This window comes from Vipera ursinii, assembly GCF_947247035.1.
Source record: "Vipera ursinii genome assembly, chromosome: 4".
Classification (NCBI taxonomy): Eukaryota; Metazoa; Chordata; class Lepidosauria; order Squamata; family Viperidae; genus Vipera; species Vipera ursinii.
Genome location: NC_139514.1, coordinates 1,994,317 through 2,017,089, shown reverse-complemented (window position 1 = coordinate 2,017,089; position 22,773 = coordinate 1,994,317). Strand labels below are relative to the sequence as shown.

The window sequence follows — 22,773 nt, the reverse complement described above, 5'->3', positions numbered from 1 at the left end:
TTTGAACACTTGACGACGGGAAATAGAATAGAATAGAAGAGGAATAGGAATAGAAAAGGAATAGAAAAAGAATAGAAATAGAATAGAAAAAGAAATATTTTTATTTATTTATTTAAAATATTTTTATACCGCCCTTCTCCCGAAGGACTCAGGGCGGTGTACAGGGCAATAAATATAAAAACAAAATACAAAAGTTAAAAAACGATTAAATATTATGCCCAAGTTTAAAACAATAATTAATTAAAACATATTAAAACCCCAACCCTAACCCATCAGACCAGGTCAGATTGCTCAAATAAATAAGTTTTTAGATCGCGCCAGAAGGAGCGAAGGTCGGGGGCCATCCGGAGCTCAACCGGCAAGCGGTTCCACAGGTCTGGCGTGCCCACAGAGAACGCCCTCCCCCTGGGGGTCACCAATCGGCATTCTTTGATCGGCGGCACCCTGAGGAGGCACCCTCTGTGGGAGCGCACTGGACGGAGGGAAGTTGATGCCGGCCAGGAATAGAATAGAATAGAATAGAATAGAATAGAATAGAATAGAATAGAATAGAATAGAATAGAATAGAATAGAATAGAATAGAATAGAATAGAATAGAAAATATGGAATGGAATGGAATGGAATGGAATAGAATAGAATAGAATAGAATAGAATAGAATAGAATAGAATAGAATAGAATAGAAATAGGAATGGAAATAGTAAAGGAATAGAAATAGAATAGAAAAAGAAATAGGAATAGAATAGAATAGAATAGAATGGAATAGAATAGAATAGAATAGAATAGAATAGAATAGAATAGAATAGAATAGAATAGAATAGAATAGAATAGAAAATATGGAATGGAATGGAATGGAATGGAATAGAATAGAATAGAATAGAATAGAATAGAATAGAATAGAATAGAATAGAATAGAAATAGGAATGGAAATAGTAAAGGAATAGAAATAGAATAGAAAAAGAAATAGGAATAGAATAGAATAGAATAGAATAGAATAGAATAGAATAGAATAGAATAGAATAGAATAGAATAGAATAGAATAGAATTACAAAGAGAATAGAACAGAACAGAATAGAATAGGAGCTGGAAGGGACCTTGGAGGTCTTCTAGTCCAGCCCCCCGCTCAAGCAGGAGAGCCTATACCGTCTCAGACAACATGACTATCCAGGGATTTCTGGCAGTTGGCCCCGAGTAGCCTGAGGTTGCAACACCTGGAATTCCCAGCAAGACCCAAAGCTGAGACCTTTGTTGTCTCCGGATCGCCTGTCCACCCCGGCAGTGTTTCTTGGTTGTCTTGGCTGCTTGCCAAGCAGTGTAATTGCTTTCTTCCCTACACTCCACAACAGAAACACAACAGGCAACAGAAACTTTGGCCAACAAATTTAGCTTGCGAAAGGAGCCCAGAATGAGCCTGGCAGCTAAAGACCATTGCTGTGTTTCATTATCCCGGCTGCCAGCACTGGGGGGAAAAAAAAAGGGACTTTCACAGTTAGGACCGTTGCAGCATCCCCCTGACCCTACGATCCTTTTTCAACCTCTTCCTCTGTGGCATCTCCATTGGCAGACTTGGCCAGATTCCTTCTGGCAAGATCCAAGGATCTACTGAGCTTTCATGAGCCCTTCAGGCTTGGCTCGGCTTCCAAGCTTTTGAGAGAGCGCCCGCCGGAGTTCTTTCGGCGCCGTAATTCATCTGGACTTCTCGGGGTGACCTTGGATAGCCATGGACGTCTGCAAACTGATGGCGGTCCGGAGCTCTGCCAAGAACCTTTGTGGTGGATTCTGCATCCGTAACCACGTCCCTTGTCTTCTGTCTGCAGGACAATCTTTCTATCTTATTCTATTTTACTCCAGTATTTGAGGGGCTGCCCCAAAGAAGAGGGGGTCAAATTATTCTGCAAGGCACCAGAGGGCAGGACAAGAAACAATGGTTGGAAATTGAACAAAGAGAGAAGAAACCTGGAATTAAGGAGAAACTTTCTGACAGGGAGGACAATTAACCAGTGGAACCGCTTGCCACCAGAAATCGTGGGTGCTCCATCACTGGAGATTTTTAAGAAGAGGCTAGACAGTCAACTGTCTGAGATGGTATAGGTTCTCTTGCTTGAACAGGGGGCTGGACTAGAAGACCTCCAAGGTCCCTTCCAGCTACTATTCTATTCTATTTGATTCTGTATTTCTATTCTTTTCTATTCTATTCCATTCCATTCCATTCCATTCCATTCCATTCCATTCCATTCCATTCCATTCCATTCCATTCCATTCCATTCCATTCTATTCTATTCTATTCTATTCTATTCTATTCTATTCTATTCTATTCTATTCTATTCTATTCTATTCTTAATTCTATTCTATTCTATTCTATTCTATTCTATTCTATTCTTAATTCTATTCTATTCTATTCTATTCTATTAATTCTTAATTCTATTCTATTCTATTCTATTCTATTAATTCTTAATTCTATTCTATTAATTCTTTATTCTATTCTATTCTATTCTATTCTATTCTATTCTATTCTATTCTATTCTATTCTATTCTATTCTATTCTATTCTATTCTATTCTATTCTATTCTATTCTATTCTATTCTATTCTATTCTCTCTGCTTGGACCTCCGTGGAAATGTTCTCTCCAGCTCAAATCCTTCCTCCCTTGGAGTTTCCCAGTATATCATTCATTCTGTACTCACCCCCAGTGTCGGAAAGCAGAATTGGGGATTTTGTCGTGATCCTAACATGTGGCATTGCAATCTAGCCTTTCACTAACGTTTTAGCTTTACTGCCGATCCAAGAAGGGGATCTATATCTCCAAAAGTCATCGGAACCTATCCATCCCCTCCGAGAGATTTAGTTTAATCTTTTCATCTTCTCTGTTGCGTTGAAGACTAAGGAATTTAGGGGCCTCTTGCCTTTAAGCAGCATAGACAGTATCTTTACGCTTTATATTGCAAGGATCTGCCTCTTGCTAAATCCTCTTTTTCAAATTGAGTTATTGTGTTCTCTCCGCTTGAATGTCTGTGATTTAATCATCTGTGCTGCAAAGTCATACATTTCTTCGGCTGGGTTGTTTTGCGGTCTTAAGTACAAGTAGTATCTCGAATCTGCTCAAAACCCTGGACGTTTGCCTATCTCTCGGTAGCCCCTTTCCCGTCCTGTCGTTTAAGACCACTGCCTTTTCCTTCTGCCTCACCTTACTGGTCAAGGAAGTGGGCAGACTAGCAGACACCCCAATGTTATTCCTTCTAGGTTTGTCAAGTGAGTCTGAATGCAACCGATATCATTTAGATTTGGAAACTGACCAAAGAGACAAGCGACCTGGAATTAAGGAGAAACTTCCTGACAGTGAGGACAATTAACCAGTGGAACAGCTTGCCACCAGAAATGGTGGGGGCTCCATCAATGGAGGTTTCTAAGAAGAGACTAGAAAGACACTTGTCTGAGATGTTGTAGGTCAGCGGTGGGCAACCTTGGCTATTTTATGACTCGTGGACTTCAACTCCCAGAATTCCTGAGCCAGCCATGCTGAGGGGAAAGGGAGAGGTTTCCAAGCTGAGCCATGTTGGCTGAGGAATTCTGGGAGTTGAAGTCCACAAGTCATAAAGGGCCAAAGTTTCCCTCATGCTGGCTCAGAAATTCTGGGAGTTGATGTCCACGAGTCATGAAGGGGTCATAGTTCCCCATGGTGGCTGAGGAATTCTGGGAGTTGAAGTCCACGAGTCATGAAGGGGCCAAATTTCCCTCATGCTGGCTCAGGAATTCTGGGAGTTGAAGTCCACAAGTCATGAAGGGGCCATAGTTCACCCATGCTGGCTGAGGAACTCTGGGAGTTGAAGTCCACAAGTCATGAAGGGGCCATACTTCCCCATGGTGGCTGAGGAATTCTGGGAGTTGAAGTCTGCAAGTCATGAAGGGGCCATAGTTCCCCCATGGTGGCTGAGGAATTCTGGGAGTTGAAGTCTGCAAGTCATGAAGGAGCCATAGTTCCCCCATGCTGGCTGAGAGATTCTGAGAGTTGAAGTCCACGAGTCATGAGGGGGCAAAAGTTTTCCCCATGCTGGCTCAGGAATTCTGGGAGTTGAAGTCCACGAGTCATGAAGGGGCCATAGTTCCCCCATGCTGGCTCAGGAATTCTGGGAGATGAAGTCCACCAGTCATGAAGGGGCCATAGTTCCCCCATGCTGGCTCAGGAATTCTGGGAGTTGAAGTCCACGAGTCATGAAGGGGCCATAGTTCCCCCATGCTGGCTGAGGAATTCTGGGAGTTGAAGTCCACAAGTCATGAAAGGGCCATAGTTCCCCATGGTGGCTGAGGAATTCTGGGAGTTGAAATCCACGAGTTATAAAAGAGCCAAGGTTGCCTACCCCTGGTGTAGGTGAAGCAGAAGTTTGCAGTTGGTGTCCAATTCAGCGACTCTCCCCTTTCTTTAATTAAAATATTGGTCATACTGAAGCAGAAGGACAGTTCCTGCCATACTGCTTTTGAGAATTCCAAAAGTCACCTCCAGCTTGGTAAAACTTGCCAGTTTTTCTTCTGTGGGGTCCTCGGTGCTCTCCGCGCTTGGTTGTTTCCTAGCAGACGTTTCATGACCCAACTAGGGGACATTATCAGTGCAATGGCAGGAAATGCTCCCTTCGTCCTGTGCGCTCCCACAGGGAGGGCCTTCTCAGGATACCGCCGGTTAAGGAATGCCGGCGGGTTATTCCCAGGGGAAGAGCGTTCTCTGTGGGCACGCCGGCCCTATGGAACCAACTCCCAATGGAACTTAGGACTGCCCCCAACCTTTGTTCATTTCGCCGGGACCTGAAAACCTGGCTCTTCGAGCTGTCTGGCCCAGACTGAGGGGTTTTAAGTTTTTTGGGTTTTAGTTTAAATTGGGGACTTGATCTAATTAATTTTAATCTGATTTTAACTTTTGCATGTTTGTTTTTAACTCTCCCTGTAAACTGCCCTGAGTCCTACGGGAATAGGGCGGTATATAAATTTAATAAAATAAATAAATAAATAAATGAAATATCTGCAAGAAAGCAGCCAAGCTTAAAGAGCACCAAAGACCCAACAGTCGTCATCCTCCTCCTCCTCCTCCTCCTCCTCCTCCTCCTCCTCCTCCTCCTCCTCCTCCTCCTCCTCCTCCCCCTCCTCCTCCATCTTAGAGACCGATGATGTTGCCTAACTGGGTAATGAAACTTCTGCAAGAAAACCGCCAAGCTCAGAGAGCACCAAGGAACCCACGGTCTTCCTCCTCCTCCTCCTCCTCCTCCTCCTCCTCCTCCTCCTCCTCCTCCTCCCCTTCCTTCTCTCTGCAATCCCCCCACCCTTCCTGCATTGACGACATTACCTAGCAGGGTAATGAAACGTCTACAGGAAAAGAACCAAGCCCAGAGGGCACCCAGGGCTCCAGAGTGCAATCCTGACCTACAGTGATTCTCTTCAATTACTTCTATGAAGTTGTTCCTTTGATGAGCCATCTGCCCCTGGGATTGTGGCTTAATCTATTTCATTGATTTATTCCCACCTTAGCCCTGCAGAGAACCCTTTTCTCTAAGGACGTTTGATTTTTCCTCTTCTTGGGACTGGGGTCTTGATATCTCTGCTCGACTCTTAACGTCCTCCGTCCTTTCCTACCTTCGCCTCCCGAAACACACCGAAATCTTCCAAACGGTTTATCGCAAATTGCATCTTCTTCTTCTTTTTATTATTATTTTTAGAGCGTTTGTGACCGTTTCAAAAGGTTAGGAGAGCCTCTATTATCTTAGTCCGATGCGGCTGCTTCTGGCAGAGCCCTTCCTTCAACTCCTGGCTGGCTTTTGCTATCTCCGGCTTCTCATTACCATGCGGAGATAAACTCTTGCCTTTTATCAGCCTCTTACTACAAAGCCCCCCTGTAATAAGTTAGCTCTTTTTAAAAAAAACGTTAGCTCCGAAGAAACTCCTTGGATGTGAAATGAAACATTTTCGAAGTGGGGGGGGCGGGGCGGGGGAAAACCCCCAAGAAAGCCCATCTGCCTTTTGGAAAAAAAATTGTCTTTGGGACGTTTGTAAAAAATAATAATAATAAAGGTGGGATACAAATTAGAACAGAGGCATGGAATCAAGATCACGCGAAGCATTGGCACCGCTTGATCAAACCCTGGTGAGGCCACACCTGGAACGCCGCGGCCAGTTTGGGTCACCGTATCACGAAAAAGATGTTGAGAGATGTTGGAAAAAGTTCAGAGAAGAGCAACTAAGGTGATGCAAGGCCTGGAGACCGAAACGTACGAAGAACGGCTGCGGGACTTGGGTTTGGCTAGTCTAAAGAAAAGAAGAAATAGGGGAGACACGATAGCAGCGTTCCAGTATCTCAGGGACTGTCCCAAAGAAGAGGAGGGGGTCACGTTGTTCACCAGAGCACCAGAGGGAAGGACGAGAAACGATGGTTGGAAACTGACCAAAGAGAGAAGCAACCTGGAATTAAGGAGAAACTTCATGACAGTGAGGACAATTAACCAGTGGAACAGCTTGCCACTAGAAATCATGGACGCTCCATCACTGGAGATTTTTAAGAAGAGACTAGACAGTCACTTGTCTGAGATGGTCTAGGTCACAGGTCTGCAACCCGCGGCTCCGGAGCCACATGTGGCTTTTTCAGCCGTCTCCTGCGGCTCCCAGTCCTCTGCCATGTGCAGTCCAAAAAAAAAAGTGGGACTAAAAAAGTTCAACCAATCAATTCAAATATGCAGGGTAGGTGCATATCTCGCCTTGTCTACACTCTTCAGTCAAACCCTGTTCTGCGCATGCACGCACGTACACGCATGCGCACGCATTTTTTGCGGCTCCCAGTTTTTCCTTTTGTGAGGGAACCGGTTCCGAGTGGCTCTTTCACTGTTTCAGGTTGCTGACCCCTGGTATAGGTTCTTCTGCTTGAGCGGGGGGTTGGACTAGAAGACCTCCAAGGTCCCTTCCAGCTTTGTTCTATTCTATTCTATTCTATTCTATTCTATTCTATTCTATTCTATTCTATTCTATTCTATTCTATTCTATTCTATTCTATTCTATTCTATTCTATTCCATATTTTCTATTCTATTCTATTCTATTCTATTCTATTCTATTCTATTCTATTCTATTCTATTCTATTCTATTCTATTCTATTCCATATTTTCTATTCTATTCTATTCTATTCTATTCTATTCTATTCTATTCTATTCTATTCTATTCTATTCCATATTTTCTATTCTATTCCATATTTTCTATTCTATTCTATTCTATTCTATTCTATTCTATTCTATTCTATTCTATTCTATTCTATTCTATTCTATTCTATTCTATTCTGTTCTAAATAACTATATGGGAACAGTTGGGTGTCAAAAGGGGGAAAGGAAGGCTGCAACATCAGCTGCCCAGAGTCGTTTTGATACAAGTAGTCCTTGACTTACAGTCATTCATTTAGTGACCTTTCCAAGTTACAACGGAGATGAAAAAAAACTGACTGATGTTTGTTTTTCACACTTACGACCGTTACAGCATCCCCATGGTCACGTGATTAAAATTCATATCCTTGGCAACTGACTGATATTTACGACGGTCGCAGTGTCCCCTTTTGCGACCTTCTGACAAGCAAAGTCAGTGTGGAAGCCAGATTCACTGAACAACCGTGTGACGAACTTAATAAGCGCAGCGATTTATTTAACCGTGGTGGCAGGAAAGGTCGTAACACGGGGCCAAATTCACTTAACAACCGTCCCCCCTCAGCCAGCAGGAATTTTGGGCTGGGTGGCGGTGGTGAGTTGAGGCCTCTCTGTTGTAAATCGAAGAAACAAAATTATCTTCAGAAACTCAGGTCCATGTGCCGGATCTAGTGGCAGGGAGTCCTTCTGACTTTTAGAACCCTTGCTTAGGGTCAATTATGGGTTCCTCTGGAGAGCTGAGTTGCTGCATTGAATAGAATAGAGCTGGAAGGGACCATGGAGGTCTTCTAGTCCAGCCCCCCGCTCAAGCAGGAGAACCTATACAATCTCAGACAGATGATTGTCTAGCCTCTTCTTTAAAACCTCCAGTGACGGAGCGCCCACGATTTCTGGAGGCAAAGCTGTTCCACTGGTTAATTGTCTTCACTGTCAGGAAGCTTCTCCCTAATTCCAGGTTGCTTCTCTCCTTGATGAGTATCCAACTGTTGTTTCTGGTCCTACCCTCTGGTGCTTTGGAGAACGACTTGACCCCCTCTTCTTTGTGGCACCCCTCAAATACTAGAATCCTGCTATCCTGTCTCCCCTATTTCTTCTTCTCTTTAGACTAGCCAAACCTAGGTCCCGCAGCCCTTCTTCGTACGTTTTGGTCTCCAGGCCTTGGATCGCCTTAGTTGCTCCTCTCTGAACTTTTTCCAAACTCTCAACATCCTTTATTTATTTCTTTATTTATTTGGGGGACTTATATGCTTTTTTGTGATATGGCGACCAAAATTGGCTGCAGTACTGCAGGTGTGTGTGGCCTCACCGGGGTTTTATAAAGCGGTACTAATCCTTCGCCGAGATCTTGCTCCTACGCCTCTCTTTAGGCAACCCAGGATTGTGTGAGCTTTTTTGGCTGCAGCCGCACACGGCCGGCTCACGGTCAAGCGATCGCCCACTGGGACTCCGAGGTCCCCTCTCGCAGTTGCTGTTTTTGAGCCGTGTCTCGCCCAGTCTGTACTTGTACCTTGGGGTTTCTCCTGCCTAGATGTAATTGATTGATTGATGAAGTCTCCCGGAAGCAGCCTAGTCCTTTTCAATTTCCAATTTCCCTCTCCGTAGGATGAAGCCGCCCGGAAGAGCATTGCCGACATGACCAAAGAAGAAGTTGCCGAGCGGCTTAAGAATCAAAGCCAGGAAGAAGAAAGCTTGACTCTGTTGCAGTTTGTCAAAAGTAAGGGGTTTCCCCCCCCCCAAGCCGGCCAACCCAGCTGGAGGTATTCATCATGCATTGATCTGGAGGGGGGGGCGCGGGGGTGTCACAAAATTGTCCCCAGGAACTGCAGGAGAAGGATGGAGATGCCACCACCTGAAGCTAGGTAGGATGTCACGATATAGACGTTGAAAAGAAAAATCAGCACCGGTTCCAAGCCGGGAATGAAATGGAGGCTGCTTCAGGAAGAAAGTTTATTTATTTCATTTTATTTATTTTTATTGGATTTATATACCGCCCTTTCCCGAAGGACTCAGGGCGGTTTACAGGGTATTTAAAACAAAGATCGATACAAAAGTTAAAAAACAATTAAAAAGATTAAATCAAATCCCTAAAAAATAAAGTTGATGGATGAGCAGGATCAACAACAGCCCGGAGTTCTGGGATAAAGCTGAAAAAATTGATTCGATGAGTGCAAGGATTTTTATTTTTTTTTGGTACGGTTTTACAGCGTTTCGTAATTTGGAGGCTTGCTTTGTGTGCTTTTGTCATTCGTTGCTTTGGCTTGTTTCGCAAAGGCTGGCAGTGGGTCTAAAATACTGGCTTCCTTGGGCTTTGATCCTGCCAAACAAATGTGATTGGTTTTTACCCTGCTATTTACAGTCTGTCTATTGCCTTTCATAGGCAGGTTTGAGGCAACGTTTCCTCTTTTTGCAATAGCCAGGGAGAGATAATGATAATAATAATAATAATTATTATTATTATTATTTATTTATTTATTTATTTATTTATTTATTTATTTATTTATTTATTTATTGGGACTTATATGCCGCCCTATCTCCCGAAGGACTCAGGGCGACTTACAACAATAAAAAACAACAATACAAAAATTTAAAAAGAATTAAATAGCAGCCCCAAAATAAATTAACTACAGTTAAAAATTAAAACATATTTAAAAACCCATCATCAATCCAGGTCAGCCTGATGGAAGAGAAAAGTTTTGAGGTCGCGGCGAAAGGACCGGAGGTCCGGGGCCATCCGAAGCTCAAGGGGAAGTTGGTTCCAAAGGGCTTAATAATAATAATAATAATAATAATAATAATAATAATGATGATGATGATGGAAGGGACCTTTTCTTGTGATTTGGGGGGGCGCGGCATAATAAAAAGGATTGGGGGAGGTTGCATTCTTACCACAACCGGGAAGATGACCAGGGGTCTGGAAACTAAAGAACTAGGTATGTCTAACCTTTTGTTTTTCCCCCAATTCAGAATTGAGCTGGAAGGGGGCTTGGAGATCATCTAGTCCAACCTCCTGCTCAGGCAGGGAACCCTCTACCATTTCAGGCAAATGGCTGTACAGTCTCTTCTTAAAAGCTTCCAGTGTTGGAGCATTCACAGCTTCTGGAGGCAAGGAGTTCCACTGGTTAATTGTCCTCACTGTTAGGAAGTTTCTCCTTAGTTCCAGGTTGCTTCTCTCCTTGATTAGTTTCCACCCCTTGTTTCTTCTTCTGCCCTACAGAAGAGAAGGATTGGGGGGACATGAAGCAGTCTTCCAGCATTTGGGGGGGCTGCTACAGAGATGATGACGATCATATAAGGAAGCAGTTGCTGCAGCTGCCAAAAAAAAACCAACACAGTGCTGGGCTGCATTAAGGGAGGGATAGAATCGAGATCACGTGAAGAGTTAATACTACTTTACAAGGCCTTGGTAAGGCCACACTTGTTTTGGTCACCACGATGTAAAAAAGAGGTCAAGACTCTAGAAAGGGTACAGAGAAGAGCAACAAAGATGATTGGGGGACTGGAGGCTAAAACATATAGGGAACGGTTGCTGGAATTGGGTCTGCCCAGTTTAATGAAGAGAAGGGCGAGGGGGGACATGATAGCAGTCTTCCAGTATCTCAGGGGCTGCCCCAAAGAAGAGGGAGTCAAGCTAGTCTCCAAAGCGCCCAAAGGCAGGAGAAGAAGCCACGGATGGAAACTCATCAAGGAGAGAAGCAACTTGGAAGTAAGGAGAAACTTCCTGACAGTTAGAACAATTAGCCAGTGGAACAACCTGCCTCCAGAAGGTGTGAATGCTCCAACACTGGAAGTCTTTAAGAAGAGACTGGACAGCCATTTGTCTGAAATGGTGTAGGGTTTCCTGCCTGACTAGATGACCTCTAAGGTCCCTTCCATCATCATCATCATCATCATCATCATCATCATCATCATCATCATATTATTATTATTATTATTATTATTATTATTATTATTATTATTATTATTATTATTATTATTATTATTATCTTGGTGATTCTATGGGCCAGGTCTCTCCACCTTTTCTGATCATGCACTACTACTTAGAGTTTTTCTATGCTCTTGCTGGTGTCGGCTTTGATGGTGTTCAGCCACCACGTTCTTTGGCAGCCTGCTTTCCTGTGCCCACTAACCCTTCCCAACATCGTCGCTTTTCTCCCGTGAATTCCCTCGAATGACCCGGCCAAAATAAGTGAGAGGCCCTTATTCTTTCTGATTTTGGTCAGAGAAAAGAAGGCAGCGGGGGGGGGGGGGTGGCCACCTGTTCCCCAAAGCACCCGAGGGCAGGACAAGAAAGAACAGATGGGAAACAATCCAGGAGAGAAGCAACTTGAAACTAAGGAGAAATTTCCTGAAAGTGAGAGCAATCCGTCAGCTTCCCCCCATAAGTTGTGGGCACTCCATCCCCGGAGTTTTTTTTTTCTTTCAAGAAGAGACAAGACAACCATTTCTTCTGCTGGAGCAGGGGGCTGGACTAGAAGATCTCTAAGGACCCTTCCAGCCTGATTAGTCCATGTTCTATATTCCTAGGCTGACACAGACAGCCCTGGTCAATCTCAGCACTGCGGAGCACTTGATGTTTTGCCCAGCAAAATGTCCTTTTTCTCCAGGAACCACGTCCAACGTCCCATCCCTTGCTTTGAGCTCGCCAGATGTCACCTCCGTCGAACGGCGGGGTGCTTCCAATTTGCCACCGGGCGACAGACCATAGTTAGCGTGTGCCCGGGTTAAAGACCTGGACTCAGAGAGTGGAGAACCAAGTTCAGAGCCGGTGTCAATGCCTCCGTCGGAGAGTGAATCTGCAGAGGAAAATGAGCTGGAAGGGGACCCTGTGGAGGTCCAGAGAGAGGGGTCTGTGGCTTCAGAGGAACGTGCGGAAGAGCAGGCTGAGGCAGGCCAGGGGCCTTCAGGATTGGGACAGGAGGAACAGGGGAGACTGAACTCAGATGATGAGCAAGGCCCAACCCCAGCTGCTCCTGGAGCAGGAGTAGGCAACCTTGGCTCTTTTATGGCTCATGGACTTCAATTCCCAGAATTCCTGAGCCAGCATGTGGGAACTATGGCGCCTTCATAACTTGTGCACTTCAACTCCCAGAATTCCTCAGCCAGCATGGGGAACTATGGTCCCTTCATGACTTGTGGACTTCAACTCCCAGAATTCCTCAGCCAGCATGGGGAACTATGGCCCTTTCAATGACTTGTGGACTTCAACTCCCAGAATTCCTCAGACAGCATGGGGGAACTATGGCCCCTTCATGACTTGTGGTCTTCAACTCCCAGAATTCCTCAGCCAGCATGGGGAACTATGGCCCCTTCAATGACTTGTGGACTTCAACTCCCAAAATTCCTCGGACAGCATGGGGAACTATGGCCCTTTCAATGACTTGTGGACTTCAACTCCCAAAATTCCTCAGACAGCATGGGGGAACTATGGCCCCTTCATGACTTGTGGACTTCAACTCCCAGAATTCCTCAGCCACCATGGGGAACTATGGCCCCCTCAATGACTTGTGGACTTCAACTCCCAGAATTCCTTAGCCAGCATGGGAAACTATGGCCCCTTCGTGACTTGTGCACTTCAACTCCCAGAATTCCTCAGCCAGCATGGGGAACTATGGTCCCTTCATGACTTGTGGACTTCAACTCCCAGAATTCCTCAGACAGCATGGGGAACTATGGCCCTTTCAATGACTTGTGGACTTCAACTCCCAGAATTCCTCAGACAGCATGGGGGAACTATGGCCCCTTCATGACTTGTGGTCTTCAACTCCCAGAATTCCTCAGCCAGCATGGGGAACTATGGCCCCTTCAATGACTTGTGGACTTCAACTCCCAAAATTCCTCGGACAGCATGGGGAACTATGGCCCTTTCAATGACTTGTGGACTTCAACTCCCAAAATTCCTCAGACAGCATGGGGGAACTATGGCCCCTTCATGACTTGTGGACTTCAACTCCCAGAATTCCTCAGCCACCATGGGGAACTATGGCCCCCTCAATGACTTGTGGACTTCAACTCCCAGAATTCCTTAGCCAGCATGGGAAACTATGGCCCCTTCGTGACTTGTGGACTTCAACTCCCAGAATTCCTGAGGCAGCCATGGTGAGGGAAAAGGGAGAGGTTTCCAAGCTGAGCCATGCTGACTCAGGAATTCTGGGAGTTGAAGTCTGCAAGTCATGAGGGGGCCATAGTTCCCCATGCTGGCTCAGGAATTCTGGGAGTTGAAGTCCATAAGTCATAATAGAGACAAGGTTGCCTACCCCTGTCCTAGAGCATGGAGAGTGGAGAGGAGGGAACAACGCAGGCAGGCTCAACTACTCCGGAGGAGAGCGTTCCGCCCTTCTCCACAAGGCACACCTGGAGACTGAGACTTCAGGAGACGCTGTGGGGAGGAGCATTTGTTGGGAACAAACGCTGATTCCCTGGAGTTTTGTGTTTGTTGTTGATGATCTCTTGTTCTGTGACTTCTGCTGGGAAACCTGGAAACTCTGACCATTGGACTGACTGACCATGTTGCTTGGATGTTCAAAGACCTCGGACTGTATTTCAGCTCCTCTTCTGAAGCTGCTCGGGCAAGCTTGTATTCCCACAGACCCGTTAGGTTTATGATGTACGCGTCGTCCCTGGTTATCTCTGTGGCCTTGAGTAAATTTCCCTCCTAATCAGACTGTCTGTGAAACTACTTGCAGCCAGAGGCGGCTGAAGGTGTGTGCGTGTGTCTTCTTTTGTCTGGAGACTTGCCAGAAACGTGGGAGCACTTGGGGAAAACTTGGAGCAATTCAAGGGTGGTTTGAATTGCCAGCTGACTCTGCATTGCCTCGGTGCTGTGCCCTGGGTCATCACAGCCACTTTCCACCAAGGAGTATCCCTGGAGGACTTTCAGCCAGATTTTCTCCTCCGCCCAGCTCACCCCTCCAACTTGAAGGTTGGAGGAATGAAGAAATTGCTATCTATACGAGCAGCCGGTGTGAGATGCGAGCAGGCAGAACTGCATGTCAAGAGCCTATGCTGGCCACTTTATTGACGTCTGCCCATGTTACAAGAATCTGCCCGGACTGCTTGTTTTCCCCTGGGAATGACCCGATAAGGCTTCACGGATCTTGAGGGAAGTCAAGTTTACGCACAAGGACTTAAGGCTAATTTCCGGCCTGGTTCGCAATTTCCCAGATAGCTTGCAAACTTTTATCTCTCTTTTATTTCAAACATAATCTGAGAAGGGACTTTTGTGTATGTATGCGTGTGTGTGTGTATGTGGGTTGTCTCCTTCATCAATCTGAGCTTTATCTCTCTCTAGTTACAGGGTGGGGTTGTTTTTTCCCACACACTGCAATTATTTGCAATTTTGCTTTAAGTAGCGTCACCCAGAGCGACTGGTTTGAGACGGGCAGCTATAGTCATTGAATGAATGAATGAATGAATGAATGAATGAATGAATGAATGAATGAATGAACACACAAATAAATAAACCTTTTCTTAGAAACTACTAAGGAAATATTGTGATTTTTTTTTTAACTGTAGATGTTTAAAGCTGTATATTGGCCGAAATCACCTACCTACTTTCACCTACTATAGGATCTTACAGCTTGATATGCTTTATTTTTATTTTCTCAAGCTCAGAAGCTGCTTCAGTCCCAGATCAACTCTAACCTTCTCAATTATGGCACATGGATTAAAATAATACACCCCAGATAACAATCCTCTCAGTGCCCAGAGCCATCATTCCATGAGAACAGCCATGTCTTAATGGAGCTTAAGAAATTGAAGATGGGCGGACTTCAACTCCCAGAACTCCCCATCCAGTATGGCTGGCTGGGGAATTCTGGGAGTTGATCCATACATCTTTAAGTTAAATAGCAGAGCTGGCTGGGGAACTCTGGGAAATGAAGTCCACCCATCTTCACATTCAGCTGGCTGGGGAATTCTGGGAGTTGAAGTCCACCAATCTTCACGTTCAGCTGGCTGGGGAATTCTGGGAGCTGAATTCCACCCATCTTCACTTTTAGCTGGCTGGGGAATTCTGGGAGCTGAATTCCACCCATCTTCACATTTAGCTGGCTGGGGAATTCTGGGAGCTGAAGTCCACTCAACTCTCAAATTGCCAAGAGTGAGAAACACTGCTTAAGAAGGATAAAGCTGCCAAAAAGGAGAGCCTCAACAGAAAAATCCAGATCCAACAATCCCTAATGGGGATACCCGTTTAGGACAAAATCCCCCAAGAATTCCCCCTTTCTGGGCCTTACTGGATGTGTAGCTACCTCTGAAAAATGATGACAGAACCCCAAAACTATCTCAGGTCCTCAGCCAGGCTGGCCTGGAAACGTGGACAGGTGCCTGGGATCATACGTATAAATTGCCCTGTTTTAACGTGCATTTCAATAGTATTTATTTATTTAGCGTATGGCTGGTCACACACAGAATTAAAAGCACTTCATATTTACAAGTTAGAACAGTTAAAACCATTTTTTTTTAAAAAAAGAAGCAATTATAAAACCTAAGAGGAAAACAGGAAAAAAAACATTTCAGAGTTTAATGTCGAGTTTGGAGATCCAGTCAGTAGCTGCCGTTGTTACGCAGAGGAAGTCCTTAAAAAAAAATCTCCTGGGTATCTTCTATTAGTTGCAATAGCAACAAGGAAGCAGAACAGTTTAAAAAAATCTTCAAATCCAATATAGGTACACAAGTTTGCACAGGCTAAATTCACGCGACTCATTTCTTTGCTTTTTCTCACTCTCTTTTGTTACTTTTGGTCTGGAAGTTTTGTTTCCTCGGCTCAAAACGGGGGGGAAAAAGTCCGCATAGATAAAATCCCAGGAAGAACACTGGGTTCCTTGCTTAGAACATAATGCGAACACTCACATCTCTTCTAATCGATAGATTAAACCTTAACCTCCCATTTTTCTCCGGCTTTCTAGACACGTGACAGCACGGTTCCTAGCTGAGCAAGGAGACGGCTCTTCCTTTATTTATGTGTAATTCATGTTCCTTTCCAGCGTGAATTATATATAAATCGCTATTTAGGGCTCCCGGGTTCATTAACGCCCCTGACACGTTAATTCCACCACCCTAAATTAATGCCCAAAGCTTCCATTTTTCAAAGATAACGGATTTTTAAACAGAAGAAAGGGCGCAAGATAAATTGCCCTAGTGAAAAGGCACTGGGAAAATTGCAAGAGGGATGAAATTTAGGAAGCCTTTAATACGTATCAGAAGGGGACGTTTGGATTTAAGGTCGTTCGGTTGCCAGGAGGCAGGAAACACATATTTATGGACCTCGGTCTTTCTGAAAGTGTAAAAAAAACAAAGAGAGACAATAGGCCTCTTTTTTTTTTTTGCGTTAACACACTGCCTTGGAGTATTGATTGACAAGTGCAGCTTGCTCCAAAAATGAGAAATGTAAGAATTCACCCTCCCTAAGCTAGCAGTTCGAAAGCACGTAAAAATGCAAGTAGAAAAATAGGGACCACTCCGGTGGGAAGGTAACAGCGTTCCGTGCGCCTCTGGCGTCCAGTCGTGCCGGCCACATGACCACGGAGACGTCCTCGGACAAGCGCTGGCTCTTCGGCTTTGAAACGGAGACGAGCACCGGCCCCTAGAGTCGGAAACGACCAGCACGCATGTGCGGGGGAACCTTTACCTTTACCTTTTTTTATTCTTGGGATATGGATTTAGGAACAGCTGCTGTTTGGGCACAGGCAGTACTGTATTTTTCCTAGTGGCCAAAAGGTGTTTTGGAAACGCTATCAGCCAGGAGATGGACATGCTCTTCTCTCTCGTTATCAGAATAAGAAAGTTGGAAGGGACCTTGGAGGTCTTCTAGTCCAACCCCCCTGCTTAGGCTGTCCCGTCTCTTCTTAAAAATTCCCAGTGTTGGAGCATTCACAGCTTCTGGAGGCAGGTTGTTCCACTGGTTAATTGTCCACACTGTTAGGAAGTTTCTCCTTAATTCCAGGTTGCTTTTCTCCTTGGTTAGTTTCCATCCGTGGCTTCTTGTCCTGCCTTCAGGCGCTTTGGAGAAGAGCTTGACTCGCTCTTCTTTGGGGCAGCCCCTGAGATACTGGAAGACTGCTATCCTGTCACCCCCTCGTCTTTCTCTTCATTAAACTAGACACCCCCAATTCCAGCAACCGTTCCTTGTATGCTTTAGCCTCCAGTCCCCTGATCTTCTTCGTTGCTCTTCTCTGCACTCTTTCTAGAGTCGCAACATCTTTTTAATATTCTGGTGACCAAAACATCAAGGATTACCTCTACCAGAATCCAATCCGGGTCGGTCACCAGCCCATATTTAGGGAATGTCTGTTTAGCCTGTACCAGAGGTAGCTCTAATCATCTGTACCACAGGCTTTCTTGCAGAGGGGGAAAAATATCTCTTATGTCTTTCCTTTTCCATTTTTAGCTGAAATTGACTTTCCGCTACAACTTTTGGCCTCTTGAGGGACACCAAGACAAGTAATTACATATTTCAGCTTTTCTTGCTAAGGCCTCTTTGGAGTCATCAACAGCCTTTGAGGCCCTTAAAACATAACCACAGCAATCAGCTGTCCCTTGACGTGGTGTTGCCTCAACTTAGCTGCACTAATAATTGTAATTATGTCCCGAAGGTGCTTTTTGCGAAAGGCAACTGAGTTTATTGTTTTTCTTTGAAGAAGTTTCACTTCTCATCCGAGAAGCTTCTTCAGCTCTGACTGGATGGCGGAGGAACGGAAGGATTTTTTATTATTATTATTTTAATTCCATTTATATCCCGCCCTTCTCCGAAGACTCAGGGCGTCTTACAAGCTTAGCAGTAGCCTTCATTCTATGTATATGCCTGCTTATTAGGGCTTTCACACACACCCCAAGCGGCATTATTACAAAGTCAGCTTAATTGCCCCCAACAATCTGGGTCCTCATTTTACCTACCTGGGAAGGATGGAAGGCTGAGTCAACCTTGAGCCTGGTGGGACTCGAACCTGCACTAATTGCAGGCAGCTGGTGTTACTTAAGGAGGCATCAGCCCACTGCTCCACCAAGGCTCCTTTATACTCGTTTCAGAAAAACTGGTCATTTGCCTTCTTTGTAGAGGGTCGTTGAGGCCCCTTGGAGGTTCATCTGTGTCCTCAGGGTCAGCTGAGTAGTGCAAATGGGTGTGGAGCCTTCTTGGAACAACTTTCAGCACACCCATTTGCACTATTCAGAGGAGGACAGAGATAAACCTCCAAGTGGCCTCAACAACCCTCTAAAAGAAGGCAAATGACCAGTTTTTCTGCAAGGAGTATAAATCCTTCCATTTCCCCACCGTCCAGTCAGAGTTGAAGAAGCTTCTGGGATGAGAAGCGAAAGAAAAACAAAATGGTCCGGTTGCCTTCTGAGGAAGCACCTTTGGGATAACCATCCTCAGATGATGAACCTGTCAGGAATTCTGCCAGATCTTGAATGCCTTTGATTTGTGGGGAAAAAAACAACTTTTCTCACAAAAGAGATGTGAGCAAAGATGAGGCATGGGAACACAATTAAATTCCCTTCATTGAAGTACATCGCATAGATGGATGCCTATAAGTTAATCCTTTGAAGGTTCCCAACAGCAAAAAAAAAAAAAGGAAAATAGGTTTATTTGTCCTTTCCCCCCAGATTTAACTTACAGGTTTTTGAAGATTGCTTTTAGAGCTAAGTTAGATGTAACTTACAGGTTTTTGAATATTGCTTTAGAGCTAAGTTAGATGTAACAGGTTTTTGAATATTGCTTTAGAGCTAAGAGATGTAACTTACAGGTTTTTGAATATTGCTTTAGAGCTAAGTTAGATGTAACTTACGGGTTTTTAAAGATTGCTATTAGAGCTAAGTTAGATGTAACATAGGTTTTTGAATATTGCTTTAGAGCTAAGTTAGATGTAACTTACGGGTTTTGAATATTGCTTTAGAGCTAAGTTAGATGTAACTTATGGGTTTTTGAAGATTGCTATTAGAGCTAAGTTAGATGTAACTTACGGGTTTTTGAATATTGCTTTAGAGCAGGGGTGTCAAACTCAATTTCATTGAGGGCCGCATCAGCATTGCGGTTGCTCTCAGGGGGCCGGGTCGTATAGCCAGGGTGGGTGTGGCCTACTGGGTGGGCGTGGCTAGAGTGCGTATGGCCTACTTGGTGGGCGTGGCCAGTTCTACATCGGTCGCATCAAGGGTGTCAATGGGGGCCTGGGCAGGAGTGGGGCAGATCTGGGGGTCTCTGGCAGAAGGAGGGTCTCTGGGCAAGGCATTGGGGGCCGTTCCCTCACTGTTTCCAGGATGGCTTTGCGGGCCACATGAAACCACTTCGCGGGCCGGATCTGGCCCCCGGGCCTTGTGTTTGACATGTCTGCTTTAGAGCTAAGTTAGATGTAACTTACAGGTTTTTGAAGATTGCTATTAGAGCTAAGTTAGATGTAACTTACGGGTTTTTGAATATTGCTTTAGAGCTAAGTTAGATGTAACTTACGGGTTTTTCAATATTGCTTTAGAGCTAAGTTAGATGTAACTTATGGGTTTTTGAAGATTGCTATTAGAGCTAAGTTAGATGTAACTTACGGGTTTTTGAATATTGCTTTAGAGCTAAGTTAGATGTAACTTACAGGTTTTTGAAGATTGCTTTTAGAGCTAAGTTAGATGTAACTTACAGGTTTTTGAATATTGCTTTAGAGCTAAGTTAGATGTAACAGGTTTTTGAATATTGCTTTAGAGCTAAGTTAGATGTAACAGGTTTTTGAATATTGCTTTAGAGCTAAGTTAGATGTAACTTACGGGTTTTTAAAGATTGCTATTAGAGCTAAGTTAGATGTAACATAGGTTTTTGAATATTGCTTTAGAGCTAAGTTAGATGTAACTTACGGGTTTTTGAATATTGCTTTAGAGCTAAGTTAGATGTAACTTACAGGTTTTTGAATATTGCTTTAGAGCTAAGTTAGATGTAACAGGTTTTTGAATATTGCTTTAGAGCTAAGTTAGATGTAACAGGTTTTTGAATATTGCTTTAGAGCTAAGAGATGTAACTTACAGGTTTTTGAATATTGCTTTAGAGCTAAGTTAGATGTAACTTACGGGTTTTTAAAGATTGCTATTAGAGCTAAGTTAGATGTAACATAGGTTTTTGAATATTGCTTTAGAGCTAAGTTAGATGTAACTTACGGGTTTTTGAATATTGCTTTAGAGCTAAGTTAGATGTAACTTATGGGTTTTTGAAGATTGCTATTAGAGCTAAGTTAGATGTAACTTACGGGTTTTTGAATATTGCTTTAGAGCTAAGTTAGATGTAACTTACAGGTTTTTGAATATTGCTATTAGAGCTAAGTTAGATGTAACTTACGGGTTTTTGAAGATTGCTTTAGAGCTAAGTTAGATGTAACTTATGGGTTTTTGAAGATTGCTATTAGAGCTAAGTTAGATGTAACTTACGGGTTTTTGAATATTGCTTTAGAGCTAAGTTAGATGTAACTTACAGGTTTTTGAATATTGCTATTAGAGCTAAGTTAGATGTAACTTACGGGTTTTTGAATATTGCTTTAGAGCTAAGTTAGATGTAACTTACGGGTTTTTCAATATTGCTTTAGAGCTAAGTTAGATGTAACTTATGGGTTTTTGAAGATTGCTATTAGAGCTAAGTTAGATGTAACTTACGGGTTTTTGAATATTGCTTTAGAGCTAAGTTAGATGTAACTTACAGGTTTTTGAAGATTGCTTTTAGAGCTAAGTTAGATGTAACTTACAGGTTTTTGAATATTGCTTTAGAGCTAAGTTAGATGTAACAGGTTTTTGAATATTGCTTTAGAGCTAAGTTAGATGTAACAGGTTTTTGAATATTGCTTTAGAGCTAAGTTAGATGTAACTTACGGGTTTTTGAATATTGCTTTAGAGCTAAGTTAGATGTAACTTATGGGTTTTTGAAGATTGCTATTAGAGCTAAGTTAGATGTAACTTACGGGTTTTTGAATATTGCTTTAGAGCTAAGTTAGATGTAACTTACAGGTTTTTGAAGATTGCTATTAGAGCTAAGTTAGATGTAACTTACGGGTTTTTGAATATTGCTTTAGAGCTAAGTTAGATGTAACTTACGGCTTTTTGAAGATTGCCATTACAGCTAAGTTAGATGTAACTTACGGCTTTTTGAAGATTGCTTTACTATAAAGCAATATTTATAAAGTTTATGAAGTCTCCCTTCCCTCCGAAGCACTTACTGTCTGAAAAATGATAAAAAATTGATATTTCCAGTGTGTAGAAGTGAGAAGTACAGAGGTGTGCTGTAGCGAGCGGCGAGAGAAGCATGGTTTCTATCCAGCTTGCATCAGGATATAAAAGTATTTAATCTGAGGCTTATCCAGACTCTGCTGAATGTCTCTGCAGGTTCTCAGCCATCCAGTTCCTGGTTGTCCCAAAGGTGCTTTTTCTAGAGGCAACTGGACTTTCTTGTTATTATTTGAAGACGTTTCCCTTCTCATCCCAGAAGCTTCTTCAGGTTCTGACTGAATGGTGGGGAGTGGAAGGATTTATACTCTTTGCAGAAAGCTGGTCATTTGGATCCTTTTTAGAGGGTTGTTGAGGCCACTTGGAGGTTTACCTGTGTCCTCAGGGTCACCTGAGTGGTGCAAGTGGGTGTGGAGCCTTTTCTTTGAAGATCTTTCGCTTCTCATCCAAGAAGCTTCTTCAGCTCTGACTGGATGGAGGGGAATGGAAGGATTTATACTCCTTGCAGAAAAACTGGTCATTTGCATCCTTTTTAGAGGGTCGTTGAGGCCACTTGGAGGTTTACCTGTGTCCTCAGAGTCACCTGAGTGGTGAAAATGGGTGTGGAGCCTTCTTGGAACAGCTTTCAGCCCACCCATTTGCACCACTCAGGTGACCCTGTGAGGACACAGACATACCTCCAAGTGGCCTCAATGGCTCTCTAAAAGAAGGCAAATGACCAGCTTTCTCCAAGGAGTATAAATCCTTCCATTCCCCACCATCCAGTCAGAGCTGAGGAAGCTTCTAGGATGAGAAGCGGAACGTCTTCAAGGAAATACCCAAGGGTGCTTTTTCAGGAGACGAACTGGACTTTCTTGTTTTTCTTTGGAGACATTTCGCTTCCCGTCTTCACCATCCGCTCTGACTGCATGGTGAGGAATGGGAGGATTTATACTCCTCGTAGACAGCCGGTCATTTGCATTCTTTTTAGAGAGTCATTGAGGCCACCTGGAGGTTTATCTGTGTCCTCAGGGCCTTCCACAGTGAAGGGACCCAGGGCGGAGAACATCCAGCAGCCAAGAAGGCTCCACACCCATTTGCACTACTCAGGTGACCCTGAGGACACAGTTAAACCTCCAAGTGAACGTCCAAAACACGGCGGCCATCATAAATACAAGTCAGTTGCCAAGCATCAGAATTTTGGTCACGCGACTGTGGGGTGGTGCAACGGTCACAAGTGGGGGGGGAAACGGCCCTAACTTACTTTTTTTCCAGTGCCGTTGTGTTGTGATTCAGTGTCAGCCTGTGCTCCCAGCAGCTGAGTCTGAGGAATCTGAGGAGGAGGAGGAGGAGGGGTTTGGAGAGCCTTTGGTGTTGGAGGGAGGGTCTGATGCACTGCAGGACTCTCAGCCTGGCCCCTCCAGTCATATTCCTCACGAGGCTCAGCTGGGTGAGGA

The 22,773-nt window shown here is 44.1% G+C and overlaps 1 protein-coding gene across 1 annotated transcript in view; it reads left to right on the top strand.

Annotated features, from left to right (window-relative positions):
• Positions 1–22,773, top strand: part of SLCO2B1 (solute carrier organic anion transporter family member 2B1) — a gene marked incomplete at both ends in the record, with an annotated part of 78,089 nt that overhangs the window by 33,876 nt on the left and 21,440 nt on the right. Inside the window, one exon of the mRNA XM_083362519.1 lies at positions 8,759–8,870. Within this exon, the coding sequence (XP_083218645.1) occupies positions 8,759–8,870 (112 nt within the window). The remainder of the gene's footprint in view (positions 1–8,758; positions 8,871–22,773) is intronic.